The 22,457-nt window shown below is 48.7% G+C and overlaps 1 protein-coding gene across 1 annotated transcript; it reads left to right on the forward strand.

The window, feature by feature from the left end:
• Nucleotides 1-206: 206 nt before the first annotated feature.
• PDX1 (pancreatic and duodenal homeobox 1) lies at nt 207-5,906 on the forward strand. Its single transcript, XM_050766917.1, has 2 exons — nt 207-712; nt 4,355-5,906. The coding sequence occupies exons 1-2, from the start codon at nt 307-309 to the stop codon at nt 4,792-4,794; spliced, it is 846 nt and encodes a 281-aa protein (XP_050622874.1). The 5' UTR covers nt 207-306; the 3' UTR covers nt 4,795-5,906.
• The last annotated feature ends 16,551 nt before the right edge of the window (nt 5,907-22,457 follow it).

A 22,457-nucleotide genomic window follows, 5' to 3' on the forward strand; every position in this document is an offset into this window, starting at 1 on the left:
TGCAGCAAACTCAGCTGAGAGAGAAAATTGGAATGAAAGCAGGTGCTCGCGGGTACCTGGCCTCTCCTCTTAGGGCTGTCAGCCAGGCCAATCACGGCCCCCGGCTGAACCACGTGGGGCCCCGCGGAGCCTATGGCGCGGCGGCCGGCCCGCCGGTCCCCGCAGGCTGTGGGTTCCCTCCGAGATCAGTGCGGTGCTGTCAAAGCGAGCAGGGGTGGCGCCGGGAGTGGGAACGCCGCACAGTGCCAAGTCCTCGGCCCCAGCTCCCGACTCCCGGCTCTCGGTGCCCAAGCCCGGGCCGTAGCCATGAACGGCGAGGAGCAGTACTACGCGGCCACGCAGCTTTACAAGGACCCATGCGCGTTCCAGCGAGGCCCAGCGCCGGAGTTCAGCGCCAGCCCCCCTGCGTGCCTGTACATGGGCCGCCAGCCCCCGCCGCCGCCGCCACCCCCGTTCCCCGGTGCCCTGGGCGCGCTGGAGCAGGGCAGCCCCCCGGACATCTCCCCGTACGAGGTGCCCCCGCTCGCCGACGACCCCGCGGTGGCGCACCTCCACCACCACCTCCCGGCTCAGCTCGCGCTCCCCCATCCGCCCTCCGGGCCCTTCCCGGAGGGAGCCGAGCCGGGCGTCCTGGAGGAGCCCAACCGCGTCCAACTGCCTTTCCCATGGATGAAGTCTACCAAAGCTCACGCGTGGAAAGGCCAGTGGGCAGGTAAGCCTGGCTCCCCACCCCTTTCTCCTTTCCGGTTCTCACCCGGCCGCCCTACCTCCAAGAGCTCCCAGGAGCCTTCTCTCTGTTCCCGGCACCTTGGATTATCCCAGGTCGGACTAAACTACATCGGGGAGTTAACGAGGCCATCCCTCACAGCAGCGCTTCTCTGGTCCAGTTTGAAGCATATTTCCCACCCTACTCTCCTGGGAGCGTAAACTCCTTCCTTCCCTGTACGCGGAGCCCATCTTCGCCCCAGGAGCCCGCGCCCCCAGCGCCATCCCTAGAGAGCTAAGGCTGAGTCCGGCTCAGGGCTTCGGACACTATAGATCCTCCTCGAGCAGGGGATCCGGGAACCCAGGACTCCTTGGTAGTGCACGTCGAGGAAGCCGAGTAGGGACAAGGGTGCCTCTGACCCAGGCCCCAGATCGCCTTCGGAGCCCCGGATCCTCTCACTTCCCGCACTTCGTTAAGGAAGGGCAGGCATCTAGGGGCGCCAGGTAGGTGCAGAAAGGCAGGGAGGGAAAGGAAACTGCACCCAATCCCGTAGTGTCCGGCTTCCCTGGTTGGGGAAACAGGATGGGAGTAAAGAGGAAGGGGCTGGGGCAAGGCACCGCGAGGCTGAAGGCCGGCCTCTACGTCAGAGCCTGGCGGCTAGGAGAGCAATCTGAGAAGCGAATTCGTTTTTCACCAACCGAAAGCAATTGAAGCTGTCTCCCCGCGCTGCTTCCCAGGAAGTAATTCTGCAAGAGATGGGCTCTCCCTGCCTAGCCAGTGGGGAGGCGAGAGGCCTGGTGCCTGCGGCCCTCGGGGCAGGCGGAGAACAGAAGGTGTTTCCCGGAGCCGGGAGCCGGAGGCACAGAGTAGCCCCCGGGTCCTTCGCGGCCCCGCTCGGGCGGCGAGTTCCGGCGCGGCCTGTGTGGTCGCCGCTACACACTGTCATCGCTGCCGTGCCGCAGCCACTTCTGGTCACACCTGCACCGTAAATAGTTGCCTTTTCCTTTCAACTGGCAGCCGGGAGTAGGGGGAACAGCTCGAGCCGGCGTCCCCCGGCGCACCCCGAGAATCCTCAGCGCCCATCTGCGGGGTCTGGCCAGCCCTGCCTGACACTGAGCCCGGCTGCAGACAGGCGGGGCTTTGTGCGGGAGAGGGAGGGGGACCCCAGCTCGCCCGGGGTCCGCGGGACGTTCCCCTTCCTAGTTCACTTTCTCGCTAAGGCGAAGGTCCTGAAGCAGGACGAGGGCTGAACTGCGCTGCAGTCGTCCCCACCTCCAGCGAAACCCACTTGACAGGGGCGCCAGAAGCTGCCGCGGCGCCTCTGCGAACTTACCCAGCTCGCGCGGCCCTGGCGAAAGGCCTTGACGTCTCCGGAAATGCGGGGTTCTTAGGAGGCGGGAGGACAGTCCCTTGAACAAAGGTAGGGGGCTCCCATTCCCCAACCAATTCCCTTCCAGGGCTGCCTGCCCTCCAGGCCTCTCTTCTGGCCTCCTAGGCCCTCGGAGCTCCTGCTCTCCCGGCCTGGGCCTTCCTCAGGAAATGGGCGACAGCTGGTCTCCGAAAGAGGTTTTGTGAGGTGGAGTAACGTCCTTATCCCAACCCAAGCGGGGATACCTCTGCTCTGGAGGACTTGGGCTTAGGCTGATCCCAAGAAGTCAGAAAGTAAAACCAGAAGGCAAATCAGCAGACTTGGCGTGGGTTCCGGGGACCCAAGTAGGGCGACAATCTCGGGCTCGAGTTGGCCCCAGGCCTTTGCTGGCGCCCTCTAACCCGCTGCACGCTCGACTCTCGGGGAAGGAGCCGACCTCCCCTCTCTTCCCCAGGAAGCCGTCTCTGGGGCCGGCTGCTATCCCCGGGTTCCTCTAGGGGAAACTTTCGATGGAGCCGGAATTCAAAAATTGCAAACCCACCTGCCCCTGGGAAGAGCGAAGTGACAAAAGGGCTCTCACTGGCAGTACGAATCTGAATGCTAATGACAACAGAGGTTTTGAAACACATTGACCCCCAAATGCTTCAGCAGCACTGGCCAGCTGGCACCTAAACTGCCTCGCCCTGCGCCTTGGGGAAGGGCCCAGGCTCGGCGCCCTTGACTTTTTCCCACCATCCTCAGCCTCCACCCCTGCCACAGGCACAGGCCCCCCGGGAGTAGTGCACCCCGGGCAGTCTCTCCCTGAGCAGTCTCTCGCAGGGCCTTCACCAAGCCCGCAGCCTAAAGCAGGAACCCAGAGACGTGTGGGTTTAATGTAAAAACTTTAGAGAGCCTTTCAAAATGTTTATTGAAGGCCCGCCTCGCTTCTCTCCCAGGCCTGGGATGCCAGGTAGATTCGGGGATGCCCCCAGCGAGTAGGACTCTCCCTGGACTAGCGTCTGAGCCTCTGCTTCAGCTTCCGGCGCCTTTTCTCGACCTGGGGGGAAACCCAGTAGGGTTCCATCGCGAAATTAACCCGCCCCCAACGCACACACACTCGCCTTTCAATTCCTAAGGCTTAGCCAACATTCACAGGAGAAATGTCCGCGGCCTTTGCTCTAAAACAAGTCTCTCCCCGGAGCTTTGGTGGAATTTCCCGCGTCAGCATCCACAGTCCGGGTGCAGTCAGTATTTTGCACAGAAAAGAAAATATTGGGACCTGGCTGAGCGCAGGGGCAGTGAATGTGGGTCTCCAACCTCCTTGTCCAGGGCGTCCTGTTGCATCTTGGAGACACAGGAGGCTTGTTTCTGCACCACTGCCCCCTCCTCCGTGGGGCTGTCGGTTCGGCAGCTGGGCTAGGGCCCCTGTGTCTCCCCTCAACACCTCTGAGGGCATTTGGGATCCAGGGCGTAGAGTCTGGAGCTGCCAGAGTTCTGCTGTAGCCAACGTGACCCCTAGAACAATATGCTCTTCACTTCGAGGGCAGAAGTCTCGCTGAAGTTAAAACAAGTATGGAGAATTTGCTGGCTGTCAGGTTGTGACTAATTACGATATAATATATAGAGAGGAAATACATGGTCCGATATAACAAAATGTATCACAGTCTCCATTAGCACAAAGATTTTCAAACTGCAGGTTGCACCCATTCGCAGGTCATAAAATCAATTTACTAGGTTGAGATTAGTATTTTTTAAACGAAATAGCAGATAGTGGGGGGAAAAGTAGATAGCATCATAAGTGGTAAACGTTTGTTTTACGTTCTTAAGATTTGTCTGTATAACTGACTACAATGTCCGTGTGTGAACTACACAACGATCTGAAATGTATTTCTTACATTTGTGGATCACCGTCAGGAGGTTTTTTTAAGCCCTGAATTAAGGGCGTTTTATTGTTTTGGTAGGATCCAGTCGGTTTAACTATCTATTACCTACATTTAAATCAACATCAATCAGTTGATTAACACCGATTAAACGAGCGCATTCAAGGACCACTCATTGGCTGAGCCAAGCCTAGGCTCACGGCAAGAGCCGACTCGGGTTTGGCCTCCAATAAAAAGGCTTCCTTTACTAGGGAAGGGCTTCGCGCGTCTACACTAGGCGCTGAAATGGGATGCTCCGTGGCTCCGGCGGGAGCAACTGGTAGCGCTAGGACTCCCTGATCCCCTTGAAGGGGCTGGGCTGCGTGGGTGGGGATTGTGCGGGGCTCCGGGGGCCACACTCACGCCCTGTGTCGCCCGCAGGCGGCGCCTACGCGGCGGAGCCGGAGGAGAACAAGCGGACGCGCACGGCCTACACGCGCGCACAGCTGCTAGAGCTGGAGAAGGAGTTCCTATTCAACAAGTACATCTCACGGCCGCGCCGGGTGGAGCTGGCTGTGATGTTGAACTTGACCGAGAGACACATCAAGATCTGGTTCCAAAACCGCCGCATGAAGTGGAAAAAGGAGGAGGACAAGAAGCGCGGCGGCGGGACAGCGGTCGGGGTTGGCGGGGTCGCGGAGCCTGAGCAGGACTGCGCCGTGACCTCCGGCGAGGAACTTCTGCCGCCGCCGCCGCCCCCCGGAGGTGCTGTGCCGCCCGCTGCCCCAGTTGCCGCCCGAGAGGGCCGCCTGCCACCTGGCCTTAGCGCGTCGCCACAGCCCTCCAGCGTCGCGCCTCGGCGGCCACAGGAACCACGGTGAGAGGGAGGAACTGCTCCTGGCTGAGCGGCATCAACCACTCGCCGAGGAGGAGCAGAAGGCCTAGGAGGACCCCGGGCGTGGACCACCCGCCCTGGCAGTTGAATGGGGCGGCAATTGCGGGGGCCCACCTTAGACCAAAGGGGAAAACCCGCTCTCTCAGGCGCATGTGCTAATTGGGGCCCCGCGGGTAGATGCTGGCAGGCCTTCCGAAAGAAAAAGAGCCATTGGTTTCTGTAGTATTGGGGCCCTCTTTTAGTGATACAGGATTGGCGTTGTTTGTGGCTGTTGCACACATCCCTGCCCGCCCACAGCACTCCACCTTGGAACCTGTTTAGAGAAGCCGACTCTTCAAAGACAATGGAAACTGTACCGTACACATTGGAAGTCTCCCCAGTACACAGCAGGGGAGCTGGACCGAATGCCTTAATCTGCCCATAAACAAAGTCATTCTTACTCGGGCGACCACTTTAAGTTTAGAAATAATTGAATGGAAATGTTTGAGTTTTCAAAGATCCCGTGAAATTGATGCCAGTGGAATACAGTGAGTCCTCCTCTTCCTCCTCCTCCTCCTCTTCTTCCCCCTCCTCTTCCTGCTGCTCTCCTTTCCTCCCCCTCCTCCTCCTCTCCCTCCTCTTCCTCCTCCTCTCCCTCCTCTTCCTCCTCCTCTTTCTTCCTAATCTCTTTCTCCTCCTCCTCCTTCTGCCTCCCCTTCTCATCCCTCCTCTTCCTGTTCTCTAGCTGCACACTTCTCTGCTGCACATCTTACAACTTGCACCCCTTTCTTCTGAGGAAGAGAACATCTTGCAAGGCAGGGCGAACAGCGACAGGGCTGGCTTAGGAGCAGTACAAGAGTCCCTGTGCCCCAGTTCCACACTGCTGGCAGGGAAGGCAAGGGGAGACAGGCCTGGATCTGGGGATGAGGGAGAAAGATGGACCCCTGGGTGACCACTAAACCAAAGATATTTGGAACTTTCTATTTAGGATGTGGATGTAATTCCTGTTTCAAGGTAGAGGCTGTGCTGAAGACAAGCACAGTGGCCTGGCATGCTTTGGAAACAAACTCTTCACGAGCCAGTATGACTTTCACATCTTTAGAAATTATGAAAACGTATGTCATTGGAAGGTTTGGAAACCCAGTTATCTATTTAACATTTTAAAATTACGAAACAGTTCTTTACAAACAGGTCTGTGCATCCCAGGTCTGTCTTCTTTTCAAGGTCTGGGTCTTGTTTTCAGGTTATGTTTGTGGGAAATGCTTAATAAATACGGATAATATGGGAAGAGATGAAAACTGATTCTCCTCACTTTGTTTCAAAGCTTTCTGGCAGTGGGATGATTCGGATTCACTTTTAAGATTAAATTAGCGGGTTTCTTGTTTTGTTTTTGTTTTTGTTTTGACAGGGTCTCATTCTGTCGTTCCCGGGTTCCTCTTTTTTTCAGGGATTCTCCTACCTCAACCTGCTGAGTAGCTGGGATTACGGGCTCACGCCACCACGCCCGGCTAATTTTTATATTTTTAGTAGAGACGGTTTCGCCATGATGGCCAGGCTGATCAGCGTCTATTTATTTTCAGTACTAATCAGGGAAAACCAGGTAATTAAGAAATTGTGCACTTGAGTTTTGAGTTGGAGCACCCTGTAAGGGGATGAATTTCCAGTTTTGTTTTATTTTTAATTTAAGAATGTCTTCTCAAGCTGACTTTCTCAGGCAACAGAACCTAGAGCGTGGGAGACAGTTCGGAGTACCCCTGGCCAATATTGCATCCTGGCGGAGTCAAGCGCCGCCCACCTGACGCCTCAGTGCTGCCGGTGGTGAAACCCACCACTGGCTCCCACCGTGGTCGGGTCTCCTCTTTCCTCCCAAAGCTGAGGACGCAGGCGAGGCCGTTTTCCGTGACCCTTCCAAAAGAAGCGTTGTTTTGGATGAGTCTCCGTACCCGGAGACCGAGGGCCAAAAGTGTCTTATGTTAGAGGCAAAGATGCCCGGATTTAGAGGGCTTCCAACCCCTAGGACCACTCTGCTCTTCCCTGCACGAAGCTCTCAGGTGGGCGCCTGAGCCCGACAGTGCACCCGACGGCCGTCCCCGGCGCTCCCTGGGTTCAATACCAGTACCTCACTCCCAGGAGTCGCTGCTTTTCTTTCACTTTTTGCAAAGATAGACGCTGTTTGTTGTTGCCGTTTTGTTTTGTTTCATTGGAGAGAGAAATCGAGTCCCTCGGGATACAAGTAAGTCCCCCGGATCAGAAAGAGGAACTTGCTTATCGCTGAGCGTGCTCTTTCCCTGCAGTTCTCCACGCCCGCCTGGGCTCTGGGGTGGGGCAAATCTGCGCTCGCATCCCAGGTCCCTCAAATATTGGTCCAGCCCGTAGTCCTGATAAAATGATTCCAGGTCAGTGACTCAGTTTCCTCATCCAGAGAGTGGAGGCAAATGCTACTTCATGGAGTTGCTGTGAGGTTTAAACCAAAAAAAAAAAAAAAAAAAGTAAAATGCTAATTCGGCAATTAGGAATCCCTCCACAAATAGTAGCTATTGTTTTATGGCTGTCATCGTTTATGTTTTATGGAAGCTGCAGTTTCTAAAGTCCCCCACCAGTCCCCCGGCAGCCCCTCTCCTCTGGCAAGTCCCCACACTGTCGCTGCAGATAGGAATTTTGTTCCTCTTCCCACTGATCTTTGCCGAACACTGCCTAGTTTCAGGACGCCCTTCCTCGTAAATAAACTCACTAGGTTTTCCACAGCAAACTTCACCAGGCAAAGAACTGAAGCTCCGCGACCAGTTAGTTGGTGGAGGCGCAGAAACTTGTCCTCGGACCCCGCGCAGAAGCCGTCGCCCTCTCCGAGGCTCCGTACCCGACTTGGCTCTGCGAATTGGGCCAGCCGCTGCTTCTCCGCAAGGCCCGAGGGTTCGCCAAGGAGAGGAGAAGAGGCACAGGCCGCCCGAGACTGGTCTTTGGGCAGCCGAGGGCGCGGGGTGACTCAGGCAGGCGTGCGACCTCCGACTGCCCAGGGTTGGGCCCGGGATAAGAGCTTTGCTTGAAAGTTCTCTGGGTGGCAGAGACTCGGGCAACCGGAGCCTGTGCCTCCCGCGGAGAAGAGCTCGGACTCCAGAGGTCGCGCCGCCTTGGGCTTGAATTCAGTCCTTCCTTACTGCCCGTGGCTTTGCTTACATCATTTAACTCTCAGTTTCCTCGTCCATACAGTGGGCTCATAAGGAGGCGGTAAGGAGATGACGATGTCTTTGAAGAGTTTGGGACAGGGCCTGGTGTAGCCTCCCGGACGCCTGGTGGGGGTGGAGGAGGTGATGCGTTGTTGACAGGAGAAACCGACCTCCCAGGGGGGCCCAGGGAGGCAGCGGAGAGCGAAGTCCTGCTGGGTGGAGAGACCTCGAGGAGAGTACCGGGAGAGGAATGAACGCCGCGGACCGCCCCTCTGGGTTCCACCCGACCCTTGGAGGCGGGACGGTGGGCTCTGTCCCGACCCCTCAGGCAGCTGGACCGATACCTCCTGGATCAGACCCCACAGGCAGACTCGCGTGGAGCCCGAAGTGTGTAGCTCAAACTCTGAGCGGCCACCCTCAGCCAACGGGCCAGTGGATGCGAATCGAGGACCTTGAGGGGAGGGGGCGCTCAGAGCCGCATGCCTGTGCACGGTGCCGGGCTCTCCAGAATGAGGGAACCGTAAGGAGATCTCCAAGGAAGCCGAAAAAAGCAGCCAGTTGGGCTTCGGGAAAGCCTTTCCCCAAAGGAAGTGATCTGGTCCCAGAACTCCAGGGTTGACCCCAGTACCTGACTTCTCCGGGAGCTGTCAGCCTCCCTCTGTTCTTCGGGCTTGGCGTACTCCTTTCATAATGGACAGACACCAGTGGCCTTCAAAAGGTCGGGGGTAGGGGAACGGAGGAAGTGGCCTTGGGTGCAGAGGAAGAGCAGAGCTCCTGCCAACGCTGAACGCAGTTAGCCCTGCGCAAGTGCGCGCTGGCTCAGCATATGCGCTCCAGAGCCGGCAGGACCGCCCGACCCTGCTCACCCCGAGGAGAAATCCAAGAGCGCAGCCACCTGCACCTCCATGCCCCAAAGACCGTCCAAGCTGGAGCCACCAGCCCTCCATTCCTCTTCGATTCTTCAACCCCAAGGTAAGGTAAGTTCACCCAGTGCCGCCCAGCGATGCGCGCGATCCGCCGGCGGATCACGCGCGGAGCCCCTACCGAGAGCTCCATGCGCGCCCCCAACTCGCGGATCGCGTTCCTAGCTCTGTCCAAGCTGCTGAGGCCCACGATTCGGAAAATCCGGCACCAGTTTCTCACCATACACCGTCACGTGGAAACCACTGAAAATGGGAACCCGGGTGGAGTATCTGGGAGCGCACGCTTGTCCAGGGGGGCCTGAGCTATGGGACTTTCTCCAGGTCCCTCTGTTTCCTGCCGGCGTAGGAAACTCGTAGTGTCGGATCTCATAGTGACAAAAGATAGTGCATGGGAAACAAACAAAAAACGCCTCTCCTTTTCTTCTGCAATGTAGTTTTTCCTGTAGGTGGGCTAACATAGTACTTGAAGAAGTTCTCACCTTGAAAAGTTAAATCCATACCATACAATATCTGACAGTCGGTGATGATTTCGGGTCATGCATATTGTTTTTAACAGAGCTGATGTCCATAAATAACTTGTTCTTCGCTCCAGCACTGGGGCCTGAACGCATTCAGCAACGTATGTTGGGTTCCTGCTTTGTTGCGGCATGGCTGGAAGCCTCACAGTGCTTGCCCTGGAAGCACAGTTTTTACAAGACAAATCACCATCTTCCCACTTGATGGTCAATACCGTCATGGAGATTGAATTGATTATCAGTGACTGAATTTACCAGAGTAAATAGAAGTCACTACGATTCCCCAAAATGAATGTCTCCTTTTGAACAAGAGTTGTTTTGATTTCTTAATTTTGGCCTCCTTAGTCTAGCACTGCCATCCTCTCCTTCAACCAGTTCAGTTCAATGCATTTAAGTTTGACTGAAATTTAAGTATTGTACTTTCCTTTTCAAACTGGTGAAATCTACCTGTTCTATTTCCATCCCCCCACTACCCATTCTCTCTTTCATTCTCTCTCTCTCTCTGTGTGTGTGTGTGTGTGTGTGTGTGTAGGTGTGGTTTGTGTCTGAGGGTGAGTCTCCCCATCTTTGTGTTTCTGAGGATGCCTGTGTAACCTATGTGCCTATGTGTGTTTGTGTGCATGGGTTTAGGATGGTCTTATGTGGGTTGCCATGGTGACAATGATCAGGTGTATCTGGGGACCAAGGAAATCTTCCTATATACATTTTATTTTATTTACTTATTTATTAATTTTTGCGACAGAGTCTCACTCTGCCGCCCAGGCTGGAGTGCAGTGATGTGATCTCCGGTCACTACAACCTCCGCCTCCCAGGTTCAAATGATTCTCTTGCCTCAGCTTCCCGGGTAGCTGGGATTACAGGCGCCAGCCATCAATTTTTGTATTTCAGCCTGGTGAATTTTCGTATTTTAATACAGACGGGGTTTCGACACGTTGGCCAGGCTGGTCTTGAACTCCTGACCTCAAGTGATCCACCCACCTTGGCCTCCCAAAGTGCTGGGATTACAGCACAGCCATCTCACAGGTGTCTGATGGCATTGCTGATGATGAAAACTGTCCGCTCAGGTTACTGTCTCAATTCTTTGGGTTGACACAACGTTTGAAGGCAAGAAGTGCTGTCTTTAGAATAACACAAATTTGAAACTTTGGTAGAAGCTGACAGATTGCTAAAGTACTACCATAAGGAACTTTAAAATCTTCTCTTTCTAAAAAAGAAGTTCACAACTAAAGTATTTCGTGACCTCAACAAATTTACCTATAAAGCCTCCTGAAAATTAAGTATTTACAAATGTCAGGAGAAGGAAATTCTGGGTTGATACTGAATCAAGCTTTACTCCAACCCAGCTCTGACAGGCTAGATGTGGGAGCAATAAACCTGATGGAAAACTGAGGCAGGGCAGCAGGAAGCAGAAGGCCTCCTTGCAAAAGAAATGGGAATGATGCAGCCTCTTATCTGGCAGTCAGCCTTCAGGAAATTGCTTCCCATGGTCAGCTTGAGCAGTGTGAAGAGACTGGCAGGAAACACTGGGTAGGAAGGGGAGGTCAAGGTCTGCAGATAATAGCAGCTACAAATACGTGATTTCAGAGTGAAAGTGTCTGGCTGAAAGGGATGAGGCTTATAGGGTACCTAGTGATAACCTGTCAATACCAGCTTCCAATATTAAAGTGTGGTATATTTACACATCTGTAAGATGGAATGCACATGATAAAATTATATTCCTTCCAGGTGCAGTGGCTCACACCTGTAATCCTAGCACTTTGGGAGGCCAAGGCGGGCGGATCACCTGAGGTCGGGAGTTGGAGACCAACCTGACCAAAACGGAGAAACCCCGTCTCTACTAAAAATACAAAATTAGCCGGGCATGGTGGCACATGCCTGTAATCCCAGCTACTCAGGAGGCTGAGGCAGGAGAATCGCTTGAACCTGGGAGGCAGAGGTTGCAGTGAGCCGAGATTGCACCATTGCACTCCAGCCTGGGCTACAAGAGTGAAACTCTGCCTCAAAAAAAAAAAAAAAAAAAATTATATTCCTGATGTTTCATTAAAATTATTTCCTCTGTAAATGAGATCCCATGGCTTTTGAAAGCATAAATAGCTCTAACTTTAAGTAGTATTCTATCATTCAACTTTAGGTTGAACACCTTGGAGTCCTTCCCTGAACATAGAGCATATAGAAACCTTAAATATATGCCATATTATCAGCACGCATTCAAGATAGTCGTCTATATTGTGGAATACTCTGAAATCTCACTTCTAATGATAATTACACATCTAAAAAGTGTAAAGAAGCTGATCTGATCACCACACATAATATGGAGTAAAACATCACTATGTACCCCATGTATATGTACAAGTACTATTTGTCAATTCAAAAAAAATTACGTGTAGCAATATTTTTGCTGTTAATTATTTACGTCATTGAATAAATTCTCTCTCTCCTCTTTCAGAATTCTCAATGAACCTGATTTCCAAAGGTATAACATTTTGAAGTCATTTCTCTTATTTACATATGCTCTAGAAAATTCAGAAGTTCCACACTTCTAAATATGTCTGGAAATACTGCTAATTTGAAATCGACATATTACATGGAATTATTTCCACTTCATAGTTCTAGAAACAAACAAAAAAATGTACAAAATAAGGCCAGGTGCGGTGGCTCATGCCTGTAATCCCAGCACTTTGGGAGGCCGAGGTGAGTGGATCACAAGGTCAGGAGTTCGAGACCAGCCTGGCCAATATGGTGAAACTCTGAAACCCTGTCTCTACTAAAAGTACAAAAATTAGCCAGGCCTAGTGGCAGGTGCCTGTAGTCCCAGCTACTTGGGAGGCTGGGCAGGAGAATCACTTGAACCTGGGAGGCAGAGGTAGCAGTGAGCCAAGATCGTGCCACTGCACTCTAGCCTGGGCGACAGATTGAGACTGTGTCTCAAAAAAAAAAAAAAAAAAAAAAAGGTACAAAATAGAGTTGGGCAAGGTGGCTAATGCCTGTAATCCTAGCACTCTGAAAGGCTGAGGAAAGAGGATTGCTTGAGCCTAGGAGTTTAGGACTATGATTGCAGTGACCTATGATTGTGCCACTGCACTCCAGCTTGGGTGACAGAGCAATACCTTGTCTCCAAATAAAGCATTTTTAAATGTTCAAAACAATCTCTAAGAAATAAAAAATTGGCCGGCACGGTGGCTAATGCCTGTAATCCTGGCACTCTGGGAGGCTGAGGTGGGCAGATCACTTGAGGACAGGAGTTTGGGACCAGCCTGAGCAACATGGTGAAACCCTGTCTCTACTAAAAATACAAAAATTAGTCAGGCATGGTGGCGAGCACCTGTAGTCCCTGCTAGTAGGGAGGCTGAGGCAGGAGAGTCGCTTGAACCCAGAGTGGTTGCAGTGAGCCGAGATCGTACCACTGCACTCCAGCCTGGGCAACAAGAGCAGCACTCCATCTCAAAAAATAATAAATAAATAAATAAATAAATAGAAAATATTATATAACTGAATTTATTGCAATCAATGAATGCGTGGTTTATTTTTATTTAATATTAAAAGACTATGTTTCTAGGCCCTAAGGACAGGAGAGTGGATAATTTCTCCTGTGGATGATTGGACCTTTCCACAGAAACACAAACAGATTGTATAAAGCACAAGCCATTGTTCATGCTACCCTTTGTCCTCCAGTCCTGTGGAGGAAACAAGGAACAATCCCTGGCCAAATGCACAAATTGAAAGTGCTGTTTCTCACTACCTTGGGCGGGCTTTAGCTTCCGGTTTTGTGTTCCCTATTTACTGCCCTTCTGAACTAGGGCAAATAACTTGATCCATTTGAGCTTGTCTACTCCCCTGTGAATTAGGGATAATCCCATCTCATGTGACTACTGTGAGAGTTAAGTAAGATAAGGTATGTGAAGAGCACATACTTGGGTGTGTGGAAAGCTTTATTTTTATTTATTAGGTACAAGGTCTTACTCTGTTGCCCAGGCTTGAGTGCAGTGGTGTGGTCCTACGATCTTATGGTAGCCTCAAACTCCTGGGCTCAAAGCAATCTTCTCACCTCAGCCCCACATGTAACCACAGGCACGTGCCACCAAGCCCAGCTAATTAAAAAAAAAATTTTTTTTTGGACATGGGCATCTTGCTAAGTTACCCAGGCTAGTCTCAAACTCCTGGGCTTGAGCAATTCCCTTGCCTTGGCCTCCTGTGGCTGGGATTGCAGGTGACAGCCACGTCACCTGGCTGTGTGCCACCTCACCTGGCTGAGTGGAGCCCTTTAGAAGGATGTGGTTTTTCCAGAAGCTGAGGCCTTTCTTGCCCTACTAAATCACAGACAGCTCTTTGCTCAGTGGACCTCAGTGGAGGCAACAACTGCCACACCAATTAGATGTATGCCCTTTTCCCTGGAGCCCTGGAGTCCTCCCTCAGATGGGGACAACTAGGTCTTGTCCTGGCTCTTCACAAGAGAATGTCTGGACTGCAAAGTAACATTGAAGCTGACCAGGCATAAGCAAAAATAAACCACCACCTGTATAAAACACAGAGGCAAAAGCCGGCTGCACTGACTGAAGTTACACGTCAAACAGCATTGATACCCACATGCAATTAGCTTTACTTATAAGGCAAAAGCATTTCAGCCAATTTAAGGATAGTCTGATGACCAAAGATAGAAAGCCTCTTGACAAAGTAGAATATTTTAGGGATCTCTAGCCCCCGGCCCCAAAGAATAGGAGATTGTTCCAAGACCTTCTTAATAAATCATCTCCTTAGATGTTACTATATTGATGAGTGTTAACACATATATATATATAAAATATATATTTTATATATTTTATATAATATGTTGTATATTTTCAAACAGTAGGTTGCAACTGATTAGTCAATAAAGTCAGTTTAGCCAAGCGCAGTGGTTCACGCCTATCATCCCAGCACGTTGGGAGGCCGAGGCACTTAAGGTCAGGAGTTCGAGACCAGCCAGGCCAACATGGTGAAACCCCGGCTCTACAAAAAATACAAAAAAAATTACCTGGGCATAGTGGCACATACCTGTAATCCCAGACACTCGGGAGGCTGAGACAGGAGTTTTGCTTGAAACCAGAAAGTGAAGGTTGCAGTGAGCTGAGATCACTCCAGCCTGGGCAACACAGGGAGACCCCATGTCACAAAAAAAAAAAAAAAAAAAGTCAATTTAGTGGGTTGTTACCAGATTTTTATTTTTATATATATAATGTATATATGGAATCCAAGCTGCTTTGACTTTCTATTCTGCCATCCCTAAGTGTTGTGGACCTCCCTAGTCCCTTAGAGCACTCCAGCCAATACACTTACTTTCTCAGCTGCAGAGGAGAAGAGACAAATCAGAAGGATATGCATCTATGGTAGACAGAATAATGGCCCCTGAAAAATTGAAAGGTGTCCACATTGCAATTCCTGAAACCTGTGTCTGTGTTCCCTTACAGGGCAGAAGGGATTTTTGCAGATGTAATTAGATTAGATACTTAAAATAAAGAGCTTATTCTAGATTATCCTTGTGGCCCTTCCTCTAAGTCAGTGTTTTTCAAACAGTAGGTTGCAACTAGATTAGTCAATGAAGTCAACTTAGCGGGTTATTACCAGATTTTTTTAAATTAGATAAAACATAGTAGAGAATATCAGAGTGCATTATACATAGTGAGGATAAACATTGCTTCATGTAACTTTTTTAGTTATACATGTATATGCCTAACAGATCAAAATATAAAATATATTTTGACTTTGTAACTTTGTTACAAAGTTTTGAAAACACTGCTTGGAATGGTATGATCTTCATTTTATCTGTGTTAACCATTTGGTTTTTTGTTTTGTTTTGTTTTTAGTGCTCTATTCATCATATGCTTTTATTAGAAACCAACTCACATCTATTTTGGAGAGAGAAAGTTGAGCTAGGAGAGAGAGAGACTGAGGGCCAGGGTAAAACTCATGTTAAATACTTTTCAAATAAGGTATGATTGTTAAAGTCTTTTTTTTTTTTTTTTTTTTTTTTTTTTTTTGAGACAGAATCTCACTCTGTCACCTAGGCTGGAGTGCAGTGGTGCAATCTCAGCTCACTGCAGCCTCTGCCTCCCAGGGTTCAAGCGATTCACCTGCCTCAGCCTCCCGAATAGCTGGGACTACAGGCGCACGCCACCGCGCTCAGCTAATTTTTTGTATTTCAGTAGAGACGGGGTTTCACAGTGTTAGCCAGGATGGTCTCCATCTTCTGACCTCGTGATCTGCCTGCCTTGGCCTCCCAAAGTGCTGGGATTACAGGCGTGAGCTACCACGCCCAACCTGATTGTTAAACTCTTAATCTCAGCCTCAGAGTCAGTCTTCCACAGTATGCTTTGTGATGCTGGAGGTGGGCTGAGGCGCTGAAAATGACATTCTCCTTTGGCAACGGGCTATCGGTCAGGCTCTGCTACTCAGCACTGGCCAGGAGGGAGGCTTCAAGGTGCAAGGCCAGTGGAAGGACTTGTTTCTTTCTGCCTCCAGTTACTTCAGCTGTGAGCTAGGCCATGCTTCTCCTGGTAGTGGCAATTTATTCCATTAGCAGCAGTATTCCGGTTTGCAGTTTCTTCAGAATCAGCACTGCCTCAAAGATATCAACACCAGTTGGCCAGCAACCCCTTCTCACAGGTGTGAGTCCCAGCTCTGTGAAGCCCCTCCTTCAAGCTTCTTCATTTTCATATTTACAACCTCTTTATTTTATTGCCTCAGCCCTGGGGGGCTGGTAGCTGCATTTTGCAGTTACTCCCTGATGCCTTAGTACAAGCTTGTCCAGTCCCTGGCAGTGGCCACATGTGACCCAGGACAGCTTTGGATGTGGCCCAATAAAAATTCATAACTTTCTTATAACATTATGAGATTTTTCTGCAATTTTCTTTTTCAACTCATCAGCTTCATTAGTGTTAGTGTGTTTTATGTGTGACCCAGGACAATTATTCTTCTTCCAGTGTGGCCCAGGGAAGTCAAAAGATTGGACACCCTGCCTTAGTGCCTTTGACTGGAAGGGCCTATCAGCTTATACTTCCTATGTTTGCCTGCCTGCCTTTTTTTCTCCTGTCTTGGCTTCTCTTAAAACGTACTGAGTAGGGAGCCGCGGTGGCTCAGGCCTGTTGTCCTGGCACATAAGGAGGCGAGGCTAGGCATTCCAGGCCAGCCTGGGCAACATAGAAACCTCTCATCTATATAACAATAATAATAATAATAAAATGTACTAAGTAACTATACTAGGGTCTGGACTAGGCTCTGGGTCCTCTGTAAACTCTGTTAAAACACAACCATGGAACAAATGAGTTTCATGTTCTCCATGAAACTTCCCAAACGTCCCAAGTACCCCCCTGTGGTGTCTTCCTTCTAAGATGGCTGCCAATCAATCGTGCCTTTTGGTTTCCACACCTTTATGTCCTCCCGTCCCACACTGAATCTGGGCTGAGCCTGTGACTCACTTTAACTGCAGCAAAACTGATGCTGTGCCCCTTCCAGGCCTAACATCTTTTTTTTTCTTCTTTTTTTGACACAAGGTCTCATTCTGTTGCCCAGGATAGAGTGCAGCTGTGCAATCCCAGTTCACTGAAGCCTTGACTTCCCTGGCTCAAGTGATCCTCCTATGTCAGCCTCCTAAGTAGCTGGGACCACAGGCACACACCAACATGCCCAGCTAATTTTTTTTTTCTTTTTTGTTGAGACAGGTTCTCACTATGTTGCCTAGACTGGTCTCAAACTCCTGAGCTCAAGCAATCCACCTGCCTCGGCCTTTCAAAGTGTTGGCATGACAGGTATGAGTCATCATGCCCAGCCTGAGCCTAAAATTGAAGAAGAGCTCATATCTTCCACATTTGTGCTTTGGGAATCCCGGACCACCACGTTAAAAAAAAATAGAAAAACCCAGCTGCCTTGCTGGAGAGACTATATCACGATGTCCTCACAGGAAGATACTGCGTGGAGAAAAGAAACCCTGAGAACACCTGAGAAGAGAGGCCCAGGCATCCCAGCGTCTCAGTTGAGCTTCCAGAAAATCCCAGCCCTAGTCATCATCTGACTGCAATGACATGAAGCCTGCAGAAGAACTGCCCAGCTGAACCCAGTTAATCTACAAAATATGAGAGATAATTAACCCCTAAGTTTTGGAGGTGGTTTGCTATGCAGTAATAGATAACTGAAATGCCCCTTCCCCATTCTATGTTCTTACTCTTTAATCACATAGCACCTTGTCCATTTGTACTTCTCTTATATTCCTACTCAAGCTGCATTGTCTCTCTCCCCTAAGAAATGGTAAGTTTCTAAAGGGTGGTGATTGCATCTTTTTTTATTTTATCAGAAAAAGTTCAGTATAGAAAACAGAAACCACTCAAGGCATTTCCAGCAAAAGGAGATTAGGTATTTACAAGATTATTGAAAGGCACAGCACTAGGCTTTTGGCTTCAAGGTCATATCACCATGATTGTAATGCATAGGTCTAAAAATTGCTGGTACTACCACAGCTCTACCCTATATCCAAGAAAATGATGTCCAGACAGTGGAATGTGGATTTGGCCATGCAAATACATCTGCCAGAACCCGCCAGCCACTATGACAAGAACAATGACTTCCGTCTTCTTTCTGTCCTCCAGATATTGCATGAATTAATCTAATTGACAGAACCTTCATTGCACCTAGAAGTCTTGTTGCTAAAACATCTGGAAAAGCCAGGCATGGCAGCATATACCAGTAGTCCCAGCTACTCAGGAGGCTGAGGCAGGAGGATAACTGGAATCCAGGAGTTTGAGGCCATAGTGAGCTATGATCACACCACTACATTTCAGCCTGGGCAACATAGGGAGAACCTGTCTCAAAAAAGAAAAGAAAGAAAGAAAGAAACCTTCTGGAAACTGTAGCTTTTAGCATTCCAGTTAATTCTATACAGGGGAGAATATAGATGGAGTTAGAAATGGATGATAAGGGCCAATTAACAGCCTGTAGTGCATTTCTGAATCCCTAGCCCTAACACAAGCTCTGATAAGTAGAAAGTCTGGTAGGCCTGTTGAATGAATTGATGAATGTACAAATTAATTTGTTATCCATCAGGCAGTGTCACATACAATTATAGTCCCCTCCTACGCTAGATGCTAGGAAGACAAAGGTGAATAAATGGTAAAGATATTTCCAAAAAGCAAAATCCAGGGATAGAGCTGAGTTGTGAGAGGAGTGGGATACAAGTATGAATTCTGTAAGATTCTCAGTGTTATCTGTGGAGCCCATATCTTTCGCTCTCTCATGAAAGTAAATAGACAAATACAGAATCCATTTCAGATGTTAACCTCTTCAACATGTTTTGCAAATGTAAGTTATTTCTCCCAGAAATAATAAGGCTGCTTTTCCAAGGTCAGCCCTGTAGCTGATTCAAGAACGCATTCCTAAAGCATATGTAAAGAAAAGAACTCAGACACCATCTACATACTTGAGAACAGACACAACTAAGGCCATTTTGACAGGTAGATTCTATGGCTTCCCCTTGTTATTCACACATACTATTTATTTCTCCCAGCTATCACTTAAAACACCACATAGCTTTCAATCCTCAGTGATGAGAAAAAGTGGAATAGAGACCAGAAATAGGAACTTGAGAGTCCAGTGTTCTTTACTTAGGCCAGCAATTAACTTGTAAAGGTTGTTAGGATCTCATTGTCAGCTGTATTATTTTTGCCACTTATAAAACACAGGCATTATGTAAATAACCAAACAATGCTGATAAAGTACTGAGTCCTCATCACTACAGTTGTTCCTATCTGCTCTATACTAAATCTATGACAGGATTTGTGTAATTATAGGGCGTGTGCCCCGTACTAAGCATCTCCCCCACACAATCCATTTAGCCACTCATAAACAAAAGACTAGGATTTTTTAAAAAAAGAAATTAGTTGATCTTACTAGGGTTTGTGGAATGTTTTTTATTTGTTTCCATTCCTATTATTGAGATTTTGTGCTTTTTCAAACAGTTGCTTATAGTTTAAAAAAAAAAAAGACTAGACAAAGCTAGAACCAATCGTTAATAGTAGTAGTGAACTCTGGGGAGTGGAACTGGGTGTTCCTTTTATTTTACTTTATGTTCTGCCTTGTTTGTATTTTTCACAATGGGAATGTATTGATTTTAAAATTAAAAATAAACTTTGTAAATATTACCAGTGACTAACTTTGAGTAGAGGGATTACAGAAGATTTTTTTATTATTTTAATATTTATATTGAGAAAAATAAGCATTATTTAAAAGAACATCAACTACATTGTCACTTTTCCTGCAGAAAGCGTAACAAGTGTATCAAGTTACAAGTAGGTCTGGCTCTTGGAAGTCTGTGAACCCTTCTTCACCTCATTAATCATTGGCTGACCTATAGAGACTCAGCAACCAGAAATAAAGGCATGAGGTCACACTGCACAGGGCTTGGGAAGGCTGTCTGACCTCACATCCGTCAGGCCCTCAGACCTCACGGTTCAAGGTCAGACTGACTGGGAAGGGAGTGGGAGTCTTCCTGGGGTGTGGAGTGTGGACACCATCAGAACCGGGCTGAGGAATACCAGGTACTGCAGAGCAAGTGGCCGTTGTTAAGGGATCTTCATATGGTGTGATTCCTTATTGTGGCTTTCTGTTTGCTTTCACTCCATTAACTTGTGTGAGCTGCTTACTATTTACCAAGCACTGTGCTCATGCTTGGTGGGGGATAGAAAGAGGCAAAATATAGGATCCCAGCCCCCATGAAGTCTCTCATCAAAAGTAAAAATTAGACAGGTAGAAAAGATAAATTATAACACAGTCAGACAAGTGATATAACACAGGTTTATTCCTCTCAAGGAATGCAGAGGAAGGAAAAATCAAGCCTGAAGGATTCAGTGAGTCTTAGCAGAGTTTCTCTTACAGTAGACAGCCTGGGGGAAGGTGGCTGGGAGAGGGAGTTCCAGGCCCAGAGAACACCTGGGGCAAAGATGCAGAGGCAAGAAAGAGCACAAACAAGGCACCCATGCCTAATCCCTATGTTCCTTTTGAATTGTTGCTGTCAGATTACCACAAATGCCGTGGCTTAAAATGACACGGGGAGATTTAACCACGGAATGTGGCTATGTGGTGACGATGGGAGCAAGAGACTGTGGTGATGGATGGGAGGGAAGGCCATGAGCCAGGGTGTGCAGGCAGCCTTTAGAAGTTGGAAAGGGTGGCCAGGCATGCTGGCTCATGCCTATAATCCCAGCACTTTGGGAGGCCAAGATGGGTGGATCACCTGAGGTCAGGAGTTCAAGACTAGCTAGGCCAACATGATGAAACCCTGTCTCTTCTAAAAATACAAAAAATATTTATCTAGGCGTGGTGGCACATGCCTGTAATCCCAGCTACTTGGGAGGCTGAGGCAGTAGAATTGCTTGAACTCGTGAGGTGGAGGGTGCAGTGAGTCAAGATCACGTCACTGCACTCCAGCCTGGGCAACAAGAGCAAAACTCTGTCTAAAAAAGAAAAAAAAAAAAAAAGGTTGGAAAGGGCAAGGCAAGGAAATGGATTGTCTCCCAGAAACCTCCAGAAGGAACGAGCCCTGCCAACACCTTGATTTTAGACTCCTAGCCTCCAGAACTGTAAGAGAATAAACTTTGTCATTTTAAGCCATGAAGGTATTAAAATAATTGTAATTTGAGGTGGTTTGTTAAATAATAATAGATAATACGAACAGAGTTGGGTGCCTGGAAATAAGGTACTGCTTAAATACCTAAAACATAACTACCACGTTTAATTAGCCAATACTAAAACATGTGGTTTGAGGACTGAGTGGCAGGAAGAAGCCCGATAGGTATTGGGGTAAGCTGATGGTGAATATTTGAATAAAGTGAGAAAAATAGTATTTGAAACTGGAGAAGCTGGGCGCGGTGGCTCAAGCCTGTAATCCCAGCACTTTGGGAGGCCGAGACGGGCGGATCATGAGGTCAGGCGATCGAGACCATCCTGGATAACCCAGTGAAACCCCGTCTCTACTAAAAAATACAAAAAAAAAATTAGCCGGGCGAGGTGGCGGGCGCCTGTAGTCCCAGCTACGCGGGAGGCTGAGGCAGGAGAATGGCGTGAACCCGGGAGGCGGAGCTTGCAGTGAGCTGAGATCCGGCCACTGTACTCCAGCCTGGGCGACAGAGCCAGACTCCGTCTCAAAAAAAAAAAAAAAAAAAAAAAACTGGAGAAAATAAAATATTTATTATATATTGGCAGAAAATTTGGCAACACTGTCATTTGAGATAATATGGAAAACAGGAAGGGTACTTAATAAGCTCAAGTCATCCAGCTAAGGAGATTTCTGGGCAGAGTACTGAAGGTGCCACCAGCTTCTTACAGCTGCCTATGTAAAATCTGAAATGATGAAGATGAAATTTTTTTAAAAATGTGATGTTCAGCTTTCTAGTCAAATTAAGAAGATACATAGAGGGCTTTCAGCTGAATTTATCCAGCAGGAGATTTTCAAGGCAAGAAAAGACCTCTAGGGAAGATCAAATCTAGGACACAGTCAAGAAAATGTGTTCTCAGAATAAAAATGAAGACAAACATGTGACTTTAAAGCTCCTTGTTGGGATCTAAGAAAGGTATAAGGTGGTCCTTTGTAGACTCTTTCAAGTAGACAAAAGGCCTCCTAAGGATTCTAGGGAAGTCTTTCAAACAAACTCTAACAGTGGGGCTTCTGAAAATCTCAAGGGCATTGCTGCACTACAGCTTCATGGGGAGCTCAAGGTAGAGAAGAGCTTATCACAAAGAGATTTGTGGGTGTAGCCTTATCTAATGGAATGGATTTTATAAACTGGTACACTGGAAACCCACAAAGATGTTAAAGGAATTATATCAGCTTGGTTCGAAAGGAACAGATAGTACAAAATAAAATAAGGCTTCCCAGACTTCTAGTCAGAAAGCAGACTGAAACTCTGCACAGGCTACTTTTTGTTTGTTTGTTTGTTTTGAGACAGAGTCTCACTCTGCCACCCAGGCTGGAGTGCAGTGGCACAATCTCGGCTCATTGCAACATCTGCCTCCTGGGTTCAAGCAATTCTCTGCCTCAGTCTCCTGAGT

Source organism: Macaca thibetana, chromosome 17 (genome assembly GCF_024542745.1).
Source record: "Macaca thibetana thibetana isolate TM-01 chromosome 17, ASM2454274v1, whole genome shotgun sequence".
Lineage (NCBI taxonomy): Eukaryota > Metazoa > Chordata > Mammalia > Primates > Cercopithecidae > Macaca > Macaca thibetana.